The 13,681-nt window shown below is 37.5% G+C and overlaps 1 protein-coding gene and 1 non-coding gene across 51 annotated transcripts in view; both read right to left on the bottom strand.

Moving 5' to 3' along the window:
- Positions 1 to 13,681, bottom strand: part of PUM1 (pumilio RNA binding family member 1) — a 123,919-nt gene that overhangs the window by 25,826 nt on the left and 84,412 nt on the right. For 18 of the 50 annotated variants that reach the window (XM_012150074.3, XM_012150093.3, XM_012150078.3 and 15 more), the window contains 4 exons: positions 10,690 to 10,828; positions 9,302 to 9,445; positions 8,091 to 8,387; positions 6,777 to 7,013 (listed from right to left, as the gene is read on the bottom strand). In XM_012150074.3, coding sequence (XP_012005464.2) covers positions 6,777 to 7,013; positions 8,091 to 8,387; positions 9,302 to 9,445; positions 10,690 to 10,828 — 817 coding nt within the window. The remainder of the gene's footprint in view (positions 1 to 6,776; positions 7,014 to 8,090; positions 8,388 to 9,301; positions 9,446 to 10,689; positions 10,829 to 13,681) is intronic. The other 32 variants (XM_060410572.1, XM_060410575.1, XM_060410573.1 and 29 more) reach the window with 3 other exon arrangements.
- On the bottom strand, positions 10,497 to 10,573 carry LOC114113386 (small nucleolar RNA SNORD103/SNORD85). Its single transcript, XR_003588423.1, has one exon. It is a non-coding gene; the product is annotated as a small nucleolar RNA SNORD103/SNORD85 (small nucleolar RNA).

The raw sequence follows: 13,681 nt of genomic DNA, 5'->3' as shown, positions 1-13,681 counted from the left end.
TATACAGCTGAAATGAATGACAGTAATTACACAAGGGATAGCAGATAAAGGTTAAGATTATTCTGTGATTACAAAGCCCTTTTATGGCCATATTTGAAAGTGGACCTTAGTTAACTGTAAATGTATAATGATCCTAGTCAAACCACTGAAAAAGTTGGGGGAAAAAAAAAAGTAGTAGTCTAACTGACAGGCTAAGAAAGGAAATAAAATGGAATCATAAAAAATGCTCAATTAAAACCACAAGAGGCAGGGACTTCCTGGTGGTCCAGTGGCTAAGATTCCACACTCCCAATGCAGGGTGCTTGGGTTCGACCCCTAGTCAGGGAACTAGATCCCACATGCCACAACTAAAGATTCCATGCAGCCAAATAAATAACTTCTTTTTAAAACCCACAAATGGCAGAAAAAGAATGAAAGACAAACATAGAAACAAAAAATAGAAAACAACAAATATAGTAAACATTAATCCAACTATATCAATAATCACTTTGTCAATGGTCTAAATGTACCAAATAAAGAGACTGTCAGAGTGGGTCAAAAAATGCAATTCAACATATGCTGTCTACAAGAAACTAACTTTAAAAATACACACATACAGATTAAAAGTACCATGCTAAATTAAGAAGTGCTTCAGTTACTTTATCCAAAGGGTTTTCTAGTATTCCAGCCATCTAGGATCCCATCCTCTTGCTACATGGAATGTTTTCATTCATCTGGTTTTGTTTTCTGTACTCAAGAGATTTAATAGATGACTATAGGGCAAAACTCTGCTTTCTTTGCCTTTTACAGAAAACTTCCCAAGGCGCTCAACATCTGGTTCTGAATTTAACACAGGCAGAGGCAGTGCTGCTCACAAAACTGTTTATAAAGTAGTTTTCCTCAAACCACTCCTTAATACCATAACCAAGCAACCCTTCACGAAAGTAAGCCTAAGAATACTTGTCTTTAGTGCACAATGCTGAATCCAAACTATGTTAACTTTCACTCGGTTAGTTTTACAGATGACAAGTCACTTCAGAGAACTAGGTAATCAATCACAAAATGCTACATTTCCATTTAGAACAGGAGGCACACATGACTAGTAAACAATCTGAGATTACTACAGGTTCAGTTCCGTTAAGTTCAGTCGCTCAGTCGTGTCCAACTCTTTGTGACCCCATGAATCGCAGCACGCAAGGCCTCCCTGACCATCACCAACTCCCAGAATTCACCCAAACTCATGTCCCTCAAGTCGGTGATGCCATCCAGCCATCTCATCCTCTGTCATCCCCTTCTCCTCCTGCCCCTAATCTCTCCCAGCATCAGGGTCTTTTCCAATGAGTCAACACTTCTCATGAGGTGGCCAAAGTATTGGAGTTTCAGCTTCAGCATTATTCCCTCCAAAGAACAACCAGGACTGATCTCCTTTAGGATGGACTGGTTGGATCTCCTTGCAGTCCAAGGGACTCTCAAGAGTCTTCTTCAACACCATTACTACAGGTTACTGAATAATAAATTGGAAACATCAACTGCAATTCAGGCAGGGCCAGGGAAAATTATTTTGTTTGATCTTTGTTTTTCTTAAAGGATTAGGAATTCTACCATGATAATAAAACTAAATGCTTGCAAGCAATGGAAAATCCAAAATAAAACTAGAATTCTATTCACAATAGCATTAAAAAAATAAAATATACTAGATCTAGTTTAACAAAAAGCATGTAAAGACCTGCACACTAAAAATTTCAAAACTTGGGAAAAACAGTGCACGCAAAAAGATGAACAATCACCTACCTTGTGCAATACACAAAATTAACTCAAAACGGACCAAAGACTTTAAGAGCTAAAAAACCAAAAATTATAGAACAAAACATACGAGAACCTCTTTAAGACCCTGAGTTAGGCAAAGATTTCTATACCATAAAGCATGATAAACTGGACCTCATCAAAATTAAAACTATTTTTAAAAAATTTAAAGTTACTACACTTCAAAAACAACCATTTAAAAAGAAAAAGACAAGCAAAGGATCAGAAACTATGTATATGCAAAACACATATACATAAAGTCTGATCAAGGACTTGATTCCAGAATACAGGGCTTCTCAGATGGTACAGTGGTGAAGAGTCTGCCTGCCAATGCAGGAGACCTAAGAGATGTGTGTTCAGTCCCTGGGTTGGAGAGATCCCCTGAAGCAGGGCAAGGCAACCCACTCCAGTATTCTTGCCTGGAAAATCCCATGGACAGAAGACCTGGTGGGTCCACAGTGTCACAAAGAGCTGGGCACGACTGAAGCAACTTATTAGCACACATCCAGAATATACAAAGAACCCTTACAATTCCACGGAATAAGACAAACAATGCACACCCACAACTGGGCCCAAAAAATGAGTGGACATTTCACCAAAGATCCACGAATGGTAAGATGCTATGCATTACTGTCATTAGGGAAATGCAAATTAAAACCACAATGACATAACTATTTCATGCCCACTAGAATGGCGATGTTACGTAAGAAAAATAAGAACAAATGTTGGCAAGGATGTAGAGAAATTGGAATCCTCATACACTGCTGGTGGGAATGTAAATGATGAAACTGGAAAAGTTTGAATTTCTCCCAAGTTTAACATAAAACTTTTACATTCAGCAATTCTACTTCTAGAGAAGTGAAAACATGTTTCTATAGGAAAACATCTAGTAGCCAAAAACTGTAAACAACAAACACCCTTCAATTGTGAAAAGTTAGACAAAAATGCAGCATTATCCAGAAAACAGGATAATTTAGCCAAAAAAAAAAGAGGGGGATAAACTACTGACACATACTATATCATGAATAAAATCTCAAAAACCTCTGAAGAAGAAAAAAAAAAAAAGAAGCCAAGCAAAAGGTCACATACTGTATGGTTCCATTTATATCAAATGTTCAGAAAAGACAAATTTAAAAACAGGAAGTAGGAAATTCCCTGGCAGTCCAGTGGTTAGGGCTCTGCACTTTCACTGCAGAGGGCACTGGGTTCCATTCCGGGTAGGGTAACTAAGAATCCCTAAGGCCTGAAGCACACACATATCCACCCCCACATGCAAAAAAAGAACACAAACAGAAAGCACATCAGTGTCTGACTGGAGCTAAGGGTGTGAATGGGCTTCCCTGCTGGCTCAGCAGTATACAATCCACCTGCAATGCAGGAGTCATGGGAGACGAGAGTTGGAGCCTTAGGTCGGGAAAATCACCTGGAAGAGGCACGGCAACCCACTCCAGTATTCTTGCCTAGAGAATCTCATGAACAGAGGAGGCTGGTGGGCTAAAATAGGGTCACGAAGAGTCAGACATGACCGAAGTGACTTAGCGCACGCACATATTCAAGGGTGTGAATGGGGATTAACATAAATGACTAAGAAAAATCTTACAAAAGGGATGAAAATATTACCAACTTGATTTATGCTAAAGATTGCACAATATAGAAAGTTACTAAAAATAATTGAATTGTACGCTTGACAGGAGTGGATTTCAAAATATGCAATATACAACTCAATAAAGCTGTTTTTCTGGGACTACCTTGGTGGTACAGTGGCTAAGACTCCACGATTCCAATTGCAGGGGACGTCAGGGAACTAGATCCTACGTGCAGCAATTAAAGAATCCCCATGCCACATCAAAGATAGGAGATCCTGAGTGCCACAACTAAAATCCAGAACAGCCAAATAAATTAACAGATATTTTTTTTAAATAAATTGTTTTTAAAAATAGAAATCTGATCTTTAAAACAGGTGTGGAAAAAAACAATGAAGAATCTATAGTAGGTACTCAACACATGAATGTTGAATAAATAAGGAGGAATATAATTATTACAGGCAGTGATGTTTTTTCAGAGTATCCTAACACATGTCTGTCTACTGGGAGGAAGTGTGAAAATATACGATAACACTGAGAGGAGAGCCACACTGGGATAACAGAGATACAAGCTGGAGTGTGCATTCAAACACTTATAGCTATGGGGTATCACAAAAGTCATTAAACCATGCTGAGTTTAAATTTTCCTGTAGAGACTCATCTGAGTACTTAACACAATGAATGAATGCTTACTTATTATGGTTGTTAGTGACCTGAGAACTGATACTTGGTGGCAGCAGCATAGTATTAATAGTAAAAACTACATTAGGAATGGCCCAATATATATTTGGTAAAAAAAAATGTTACATTTCCTTGGTGACAGATGGTAAACAGACTTCTTGTGGTGATCATTTTGTAGTGGTTAAAACTAAAGCATACAAGAACCTTTTTCTCAAGGAAATAGACTGAGGTGAGGCAAAGCACCACCAATCAAGACACAAAATTCCTCAAGAGTGGCATGTATCATTAAACATTGCACATGCAACAAAGGCAGTCCAATGGAAATACATACATCTAAAATGCTTATACAAAGTAAAATATTTTTAAAGGGAAGGTATGTCAAAAATAAAACTAGGCAGACAGCAAGAGTCATTAAAATAAGAAATAACCCACAGCAACAGTTCGTTCCTTCTTCACAGGGAAATCATAAATTAAGGAGAAGGATGTATTTTATTAAATTGCTGATATATTGGAAAGAGGAAAGGCACCACGCATGCAAGTAATGTTTCCAGCTCCATTTTCAAACACCTAGAGCCATAGCATTTAGTTCAGAGGTGGATACAGTCCACAGGACAAATCTGGCCTGCCACCTATTTTTGTAAATGAAGTTTTATTGAAAGATAGCTGCACATTTTATTTACATTTTGTCTGTGGCTACTTCTGTGCTTCTATACCAGAGTTGAATACTGACTACGAGACTGACTGACAAGCCTAAGATATCTACTATCTGGCTGTTTACAAAAAAAACTTTTTGTAGATTTCATTTGTTTACTGTTAAGTATACGCTGATACAGTTTAAATGTTTAAACCAAGGAATTAAAGGATAAGAGATCTGACCCTGATAATGCACTGGTTTAAAAGATATTCTGGGCACATTACATGATAGGATATACCCTGATGCTGCTTTGGAGTCTGTTCAGATATGAGAAGACCTAAGCAAGATTTAATTCCGTTTCCTCACATCTGTATCATAGGCATAATACCATATCTTCCAGAATGGTATGTACAGCACCCAAAACTGTTAACAGTAGCTGGTAATAACTATTCAATAAATGTTAATGCCTTTCATCTACATACTAAGCTGGGGCTTTCATCTCCTCCTTGTAAGTTTACATTAACCCTCATTCTTTAAACCCAGGCCTCCTGTCACAGAGAGACACTGTTGGGCAATATACCCTATTCCTTATTTATCCAATATGGACCTGGCAATCTCTAACACCCCTGAAACTTTTCTAAAGTGATGTCCATATATAACATGAGACAGTTTCATAACTATCGTTCTTATCATGTAAAACCTCAAGATACACACACACACACACTCTCATATGTCTATGTACAGACATACATAGTTTTGCCTTAGAACTCATTTCTCAAACTCAGAGAGCACTCTTAGTTCTAGAATAATAACTATATTATCCTATCCCCTTTAAGACTTTTGATTTTTATAATCATTTTTCAGTCTTTGTCTTTCCAAATAAAAAAGGACTGATCGTTTTTAATCAGTCCTCATTTCTGAGTCCATAATCTTTCTGGTCAAAAACAAAGAAAGAAAAAAAGAAACAAACAAAAAGATCCATGTAAACTATGGACTTTGGATGATAATGATATGCCAATGTAGATCCATCAACTGTAACAAAGGTACCACTCTGGTGGGGGACAGTGATAATAGGAGAAGCTATAAATGTGCAGGTCAGAGAGTACAAGGGAAATCTCTATGTTCTACCCTCAATTTTATTATGAGCCTAAAACTGCTCTAAAAAATAAAAGCTTTAACTTAAAACAATAATAAATAAAAGATTTAAAAATCAGAATCCTCTAGCAAAATGGTATTTCCCAGGACAGTCCTGATTCAGGCTTGTCATCCATTAGCTCCCTTAAGTGTCCTGGATTGCAGCATGAATTATATGGTCACCATACTTCTATGCCTCAACTTTCTCCATCTACAAAATTACTCAGCAATCCAAATTACAAACTTAATACAAAACTAGAGGAAGGGAGTGTGTGTACCATCTTCCATCTTGAAAGATTTAAAACTTTGCCACCCAAATTGTTAAAATAAGTTTCTTTTCATTCTTAAAGCTGGCTGCTTAGCAGCCTCTTTTCCCTCGTCATTTTCCAGGATCCAGATGGTAACATTTTTTTAAACCCCATATACAAAATAAGCTAAACATATAATTGGGAAGATCTATACTCATTAGCATCCTGTGTAGTTTAAGAATGTATATAGAAATATTTTTTAAAGAATCTGATGAAATTTTTAAAACAAAATGCTTTATGTGAGAAAGTAAGATATTAAACATATACACGGGGAAGGGAAGGGAATCTGAAAAACAAGGCTAAATATTAACTGTGGTGCTATTTCAGTAGTGTTACTAAGTTAACACACTCCAGCTTAAAGGAATCTGTACTGTTTACACTGAAAGATTCTCACATGCAGCCAAAGAACAGCCAGAGATGTTCATACTAAAGCTGAAGTGGATATACATGGGATGCACCCAAACTGGGATAAATTCCACACTGCTGTGCTGCCGAGGTACAGCCTAAATAACATGAGGCACTTTAGGAAGGCACAGAACACCCAGGACACCTCTAGGATGAAGGGATTGTCCTTTGCTTACGCAAAGTACTTCTAATGTCATCAGTGGCAAGAGATTTCTAGAGTTCAAGGTGGTGCAGAGTAATGGTTCTTACCCAGGTTTAAGCTTGAAGAGGATCCATGTGAAGAGAGGGAAGGAGGTGGTGTCTGTGAATGTCCTGGTCCCTGACTAGGGAGAGGCATGCCCACGGGTCCAGGAGAGGAGGAAAAGCTAAGGCCGTTATAAAAACTGTGTCCAATGGGGGTCAAGCTGCTCGATGTCCTCTTATAAAGGTCACTGCTGCCAGTCAGGGAGTCACGGCGGGAGCCACTGCCAGTGTTGGAGTTTGCAACTAAAATGGAATTAAAACAATGCAGATAAGAACAGGCCTGTTCTTCGAAGAACAAGCCCAGTGACCTGTTCCTAACACTTTGATCCAGACTCCTTACCACCGCAATTTGTCAGCAGAGACAGCCTAACTGTTCATGTGGCAGTTCTAGGGGCAGGTAGAGTAATAAAGAGGACATGGCTCTGTTAACATGAAACGTTTTTTTCAAACCATCACACGTATGTTAAAGTCTCCTTCCTTTTGTGTCTCATATTATGGGGTAGGGGTGGGTTAAAATCCTCTGATGGCCACACAAGTTATGGGAAAGGTGAAAGAAAATGGGCTAGAAGGAATGCCTTTCATCAACCCAAAGGTTCTGGTAGAAAAATGGAGTAGAAAAAAAGATTTGTGAAGGGGGTATTGCCCCACTACACAAGACTTACATGAAAAAGCCTGCTTTCTCAAAGGGTTCAATCAACAGATATTACTAGCCCCCAATTCCAATTTAAGATACTGTCTCTCAAATAAACCCCTCTGTTTTGATCACACTGTCTTACAAACACTGCAATTATTCCAGCACTTTCCTTATTACTTTCCCACTTCTTTTCTCCCATTAAAACATTTAAAATATCTTAAGTCTTTTTTCCTTCCTCCCACTTTTCCATAATATCCACCTTAATTCTTCTCAAGACTAGAGAAAACTCATGACTCTTAAAGGCTTGCAGGTTGTGGAGTATACCACCCTAAGATTTTGGTAAGTCCTCCTCCCTCAGTTTTTCATATCCACATTTGTATACTTCCCTCCACATTCTCCCCAATGCCTGCAGAAATCTCCCCAGATTTTCTAATCCTTAAAAAAAAATGGACTCTTTGAATATAAATAAGTAGCAATGTGTGTGTAAACCTGAAATAGGCCCCAAATGTATAACTTGATTTGAACAGTCCATTATCTCAAAGACGTGTGGAACAGCTGGGTTCCCACGGGACTTGGTCCAGCTCTGCCTGTGGTATTTGTCCAGGGTTCCATGCACTGTCAGTAATTCCATAAAGATTGTAAAAAATAATTAAAATTTAGTTTCAGCACATCAGTGTGATTTCTACCTGCTGTTCCAAACCCTCCAAGGGCTGATCCCAGGGTGGCGCCGAGAGAACTGCTACTTCCAAATCCCAAGGATGTGTTGGCAGGCTGGGCGGAGCCCTGGGAGAAGAGGGAGCTGCTCTGTGAATTGCTGCTCAGAGAGTTGTTGCCGTAGAAAGAGCTAGATGCCAGGTTGTTACTGGGCTGCTGCTGGGGCTGGGGCTGGGGCTGCTGAGTTCCTAAAGGGCGAAATGGTCCATTTGTTGTTCCAGCAAGACCACCGGCTGCTCCATTTGCTGAAGCTGCGGCCGCTGCAACAGCTATGTAGAAGAAAGCAAACCATATGGCTATGAAAGAGACTGGCCACATTTCCAAACTGCATTGTTATCCTTTTGAAAACCTTTTAATGCTACCGTATCTTTTCAAAGCAGACACAAATCTTGTAAAGAACTATACAAATCTGTCTTTGATCCCTTCACCTGAAGCTTCTATTAATATTTTTCTACTTCTACTCTCAATTCAAACTCAAAATACCACTGGAGCCAAGTTCACTATGTGGGCAGATTATAAAAAGTCTATAATTTAAGATAGATCACTATGTGGGCAGATTATAAAGAGCCTATAATTTAAGATAGATATGGGTATCAAAAGTACTCATTTCAAATACAACTACTTCCTAAAGTTTCAAGTTCTACAATTACTTACATTAAGGACATTTTCTCTAGAATCACATACTGAAGCCCTGCAATTCTTACGACACTTAAGCGTATTTCTCTCCCCTAGATATCCCCACTGTTGTTCCCAAATTTATAATGTATATAATAATACAATATATATATATGACATACATAAAGACTTAAAAAATCTATTGCTGCCCTCCCCCGCCATAGCAAGAAACAAAAACAAAACAAATACCAAATTGTCTTAAAATAACGATATGAGTTTCTGTGAAATTAGCCTTGGACTTCTGCCAACAGTGCCATTTTGTGTAAGTAATCCAACTTGCTATGCTCACAGTAGAGCAGGTCCTTGCTGCTAACCAGCTGGTACACACTGTCAACAGAATCAGAATCTATCAAGGTCATTTGCCACTTCTGACTCTTTCTCTTTGAAAAATTACAGGATAGAATTTTTACTCTGAAAATTGTCAAATAAAGTACCTTTCAACATAGTTTAAGAATATCATCCATTCTCCCTTTCAAATCTGAGTGAGTCCACTAAGACATAAGCTCACCTGCTTGTGCAGCTGAGGAACTAATGATGACTGGGGCAGGAGCTACAAGTCGAACAGGAGCTCCAAGACCATTCCTTGCTCCTGCATTCACCACAAGGGCACCGGTTTGGTCATAGTAAGCAGCGGGAGCCAAGACTGGATAACCTAAGAATAATAAGATGACAGATAAGTATATATGAAGCTAACAAATGTTTCCTGGACACCAGCATACTGTAAATAGTTACAAACTCAGCACTAGGGACAGAAACACCTAGGTTTATAATCCTGGCTTGACCACTTAAGATAGCAGCATAACCCTGAGAGTCTGGGTAGTATCCTCATAAGGTTAATAATAATACCTGACTCACAAAGTTCTTATAAAGATTAAAAAATGAGTGTGAACGATGTAGCATGCTACGTGGCACAGTAGGGGGTAGTGTAATTTATTATATACCAAGTGTTAGAAAGGGAATTTAGTGGAACAGGAAACAACTGTACTCTTCAAAGTGCTAACCACAGTTATCACCAGCAACCATACACTGACAATTATTTTATGTTTTCTTAACTATACAATTCATATCACATAATCTAAATATAAATATACTGCAAGTGATCGGGAAACTCTAGACAAGCTTCCATTAACAGGTTCTTTCAATACTCTGAGACAGTATCTTCAAATGCTATTGAGCCATAAGATTAATTACAGTTGACTTCATAATAAAACATAAATGCTTAGTAACTAACAACATGCATGATCTAAGTTCAAGTTACTCAGTGAATTCATAAATAGACAAGCTGATCTAACTATATGCCAGGGTCAATAAGAATCCATAAACTTATACTGAGGTCTCAGAAGGACTTGTTTAAAAGGCAAAACATCAAACTACAGGCAATCCATGCAAAGAATAAGACAAGGAGACAGTAAGCTAAGAATAACATGTATTCAGCATACATATCAATCACAGGTAGACAGCTACAAAGCACCTCTACTGTTTGGGAGAAATTCTAGAAATGTAAGGGGAACATGATCAGAGAATACTAGGAATGTCTTCCTAATAATACTGTTCACAATTATCAGCCTTGGAGTGATGCTGATACAACCTGGCCACTCCTTTCATTCTTAACACTGAGGGAGAAAACAGACTACCACCAAAGGAAAACAGGTTAATCTAAGCTATGTGTGGAGGTTCACATATTTCCAACATGTAAGATTATGACTGGCTCAGAATACTAGGTGCGCTCATCAACGAACTATGGTCTAAGTGAGGGCAAGTGTATGTCATCCTCGCCAGCCCCCAAATGATGACAAGCCTAAGCAAGTCCAAAGTACTGCCATTCTCCTCTGAACCTCCCCCCAATAAGCAGACTTTTTCCCCCTCGAGTGACGAGGGACAGCAATGCAGCCTCACCCGGCATGCCTGCAGCCAGTCCTTGTCCAAATGCAAGGGCAGAGTTCACTGCTGCAGCTGCCACTAGTGGATCGGCTTGCTGTCCCTGCTGGTTCTGATTTGGGGTCAAAGGACGCTGGCTGGCTCCTCCACGGAGAACCTGGGAGACAGAAATAAATCAACGTTTTCTTCACTGGAAACATCTAAGACCCAACGCGTGCTTAAGTTAAATCAACTTTAAAAACTGATGATTGTAAACCATTTTTCCAATAATGTTTTTATGTGACATGGATGTTAGGATTAAAAAAAAAATCAATTAATAGCATTTCATATAGTGAAATTTCATTCTACCACTTTTAGTTTAAGAAACATATTACCTTTATAAGAGTTAAAACCATTTAAAAGTTATAATTCAGTCATTAATCAAATACTTAATGCCTAACATCTGGCAGGTTATTAGGAATAAAGCAATGAGCAAGACACACAAAGCTCCTGTCTTCTTGGAGTTTTTATTCCAACAAATGGGAGCTAGACAGTAACCCTATAATAATCAAAAAAGGGTGAAAAAAATTATGCTAGAGTGGATGAGAGGTTTAGATATGATAAACAGGAGTAATTTACCCACATCACCAAGTTATAATATCTGTACTAAAAACAATAAAATAAACAAGCAATAAAAAAGGTTGTATTTTCTTTATGGAATATGAGAACAAAATGAAATCAACGTATTTGACTGTAGAAGGCATCATTTTTCCTCATAAATTTCACAGACAGCAATCTAAATCAATGTAAGTATCAGTCAAGAACACTGACATTTCAGTGGAGAATACCTGTTCTGCCACTGTGATAAAGGATCTTTTTCTTTAATTAATGAAAGGTAAGATGCTGATAATCATTGTTAAGAATCTATTTCAAAAGATCTATACATGACAGTAAGTAAAAATGCAAAACTGAGTAACAAAGCTAAGACTACCAGTTTATGCATTTTGCAAGGTTTTCAAAGGTGAAGTTCTTATCAGATCATTTTCATTATCACTTTGCTATTTATAAAAGTTACACATGTAATCAAGAGCCCATGTACAGAGAAACACTACTATCAAATATTTATTAAATGAGTATTTAAAATGAAAGACACTATCCATATTGGCAAAAAGAGATGTACAGACACTAAATCCACCAAAAGTTTCTCATTTCCTTATCCACAGAAGTAGTAAGAGTAACAGCTGATCATGCAAATTTGTAGAAGTATTAGAATTAATGTCTGCAAGGCACTAAACCTAGTAACCAGGAAACAATCAGTAATCAATAGTTAATTCCTATCAAAACATTAGGCAATTTATCTGTGACCGAAAGAACTCTAGTGGACTTTATAAGAGAAGGAATGCTTCATTCTATATAGACAAAAGACTCAAGAGAAGTTGCACAGATAAGAGTTTGGGCCAAGACTGAGATGCCTCACCAACAATCCAGAAAGGAAAAGTAAACAGCATTTACAGAGATTTGGCAAATACTAATAGCTGAAAAATTTTTTTAATTTTAATAGAAGGAAAATAAATGAAAACATCCTTTTCATAGGGCATAATGAATTAGGCTTATGTTTTGTTAGAAGCTGTGTATAAAGTCACAGGACAGGGAAATGCACAAGGTGTCACAAGAAGGGGGTAGTCCAGACCACTGAGCTCTGTTTTACAATGAAGAGAGCAATGTGTATCCTTTCAGTCAACTCTCTAGAAATCGATGCGGTACCCTTGATGATAAACCAAGTTTTTAAGTCAGCTCCCAATATTCATATTTTAATTTCATAAAGAAATGTCAAGCCTGGGAAACAAATATGTAAAATTTCACAATTAACATTTTACATATCAAATAAAATCAACAAAAATGACTATTTATTTGTAAAATGCTATCCTACGAGTCAGTTTACTATTTTCATGATGTAAAAAGTATTAAATTCTAATTTCTTTTCAAAGGTCGTGATTTTAAATGCAGCATTAAAATTTAATAAGCAAGCAGATGCTCAACAGAGATATTCTAACAATCATTCATCCTTCTATAGTTCATCATACCTGGTAGAATCATCATCTATATAGTCTCCCCTCATCTAGAGGCTTCAGACGGCATTCTAAACTTTTCTCTCATGATACAACACCCAGCATCATGCCACCACCAAGATTACCACCATGCCTGAGTTCACCTAATATCCAGAATTTTTTCTTCACCAAATATTTTGAAATTTTAAAAAACATTTTTATCAGGTGTCAAAGGAATCTTTGAAAAGAATGAAAAAGGAATCAGAAAAAGGATGGAGCAGCCAAGAGGTCAACTCCAGCAATTAGATTTGGAAAAGAGTTAGCATATCTAGAAGGTAACAAACGCTTTCTGATAAAAGGCAAAGGCCAAAAAGGTTGAAAGTTTTAAAATGACCTCTCATTTAAATGACTACAACCAAAGAAGTTCACCAGGAAAATCATATTTTTCTAAAACATCTGAAGTCAGAAATTGGCAAAAATGACACTGGAATGAAAAAATGGATACTTGTCAAAAGATAATTTGAATAACAACTTTTTCACAGTAGAGTCTGTTATTGTTGGTGACAGAAAACTCAGAAATAATGCACCTGTCACGCTCAATTTATAGCTAAGGATATATTCAGAGACGTCATGCAACTTGCCTTAGTTGCAACCAGTTAGTGGTAGAACAAAGACCAGATCTCAGGTTTTCTATCACTCTAGATATCACAATATGGTCAGAAGATAGCACAAACTGTGAACTTACACACTTGTGTTCAAATCTTGACAATTTAATACGTGTTGTGACCCTGGGCACAGAAATTCCATTCCCTCAATCTTATGCTGGGAAGTCACGTAATCTACTTATTAGAATTAGAATGAAAGAAACTATATAGAGAGCACTTAGCTTTAAACAAAAAGCTTTCAGTAAGATGTACTTATTACTATTTTTCTTAGTCAGTCTATTCGAGCTGATCTGAAAACATAGCTATTACTTCAGTCAT

Source organism: Ovis aries, chromosome 2 (assembly GCF_016772045.2).
Source record: "Ovis aries strain OAR_USU_Benz2616 breed Rambouillet chromosome 2, ARS-UI_Ramb_v3.0, whole genome shotgun sequence".
Lineage (NCBI taxonomy): Eukaryota > Metazoa > Chordata > Mammalia > Artiodactyla > Bovidae > Ovis > Ovis aries.
Note: the sequence above shows the minus strand (reverse complement) of the source record. Positions and strands in the feature narration are given on the sequence as shown.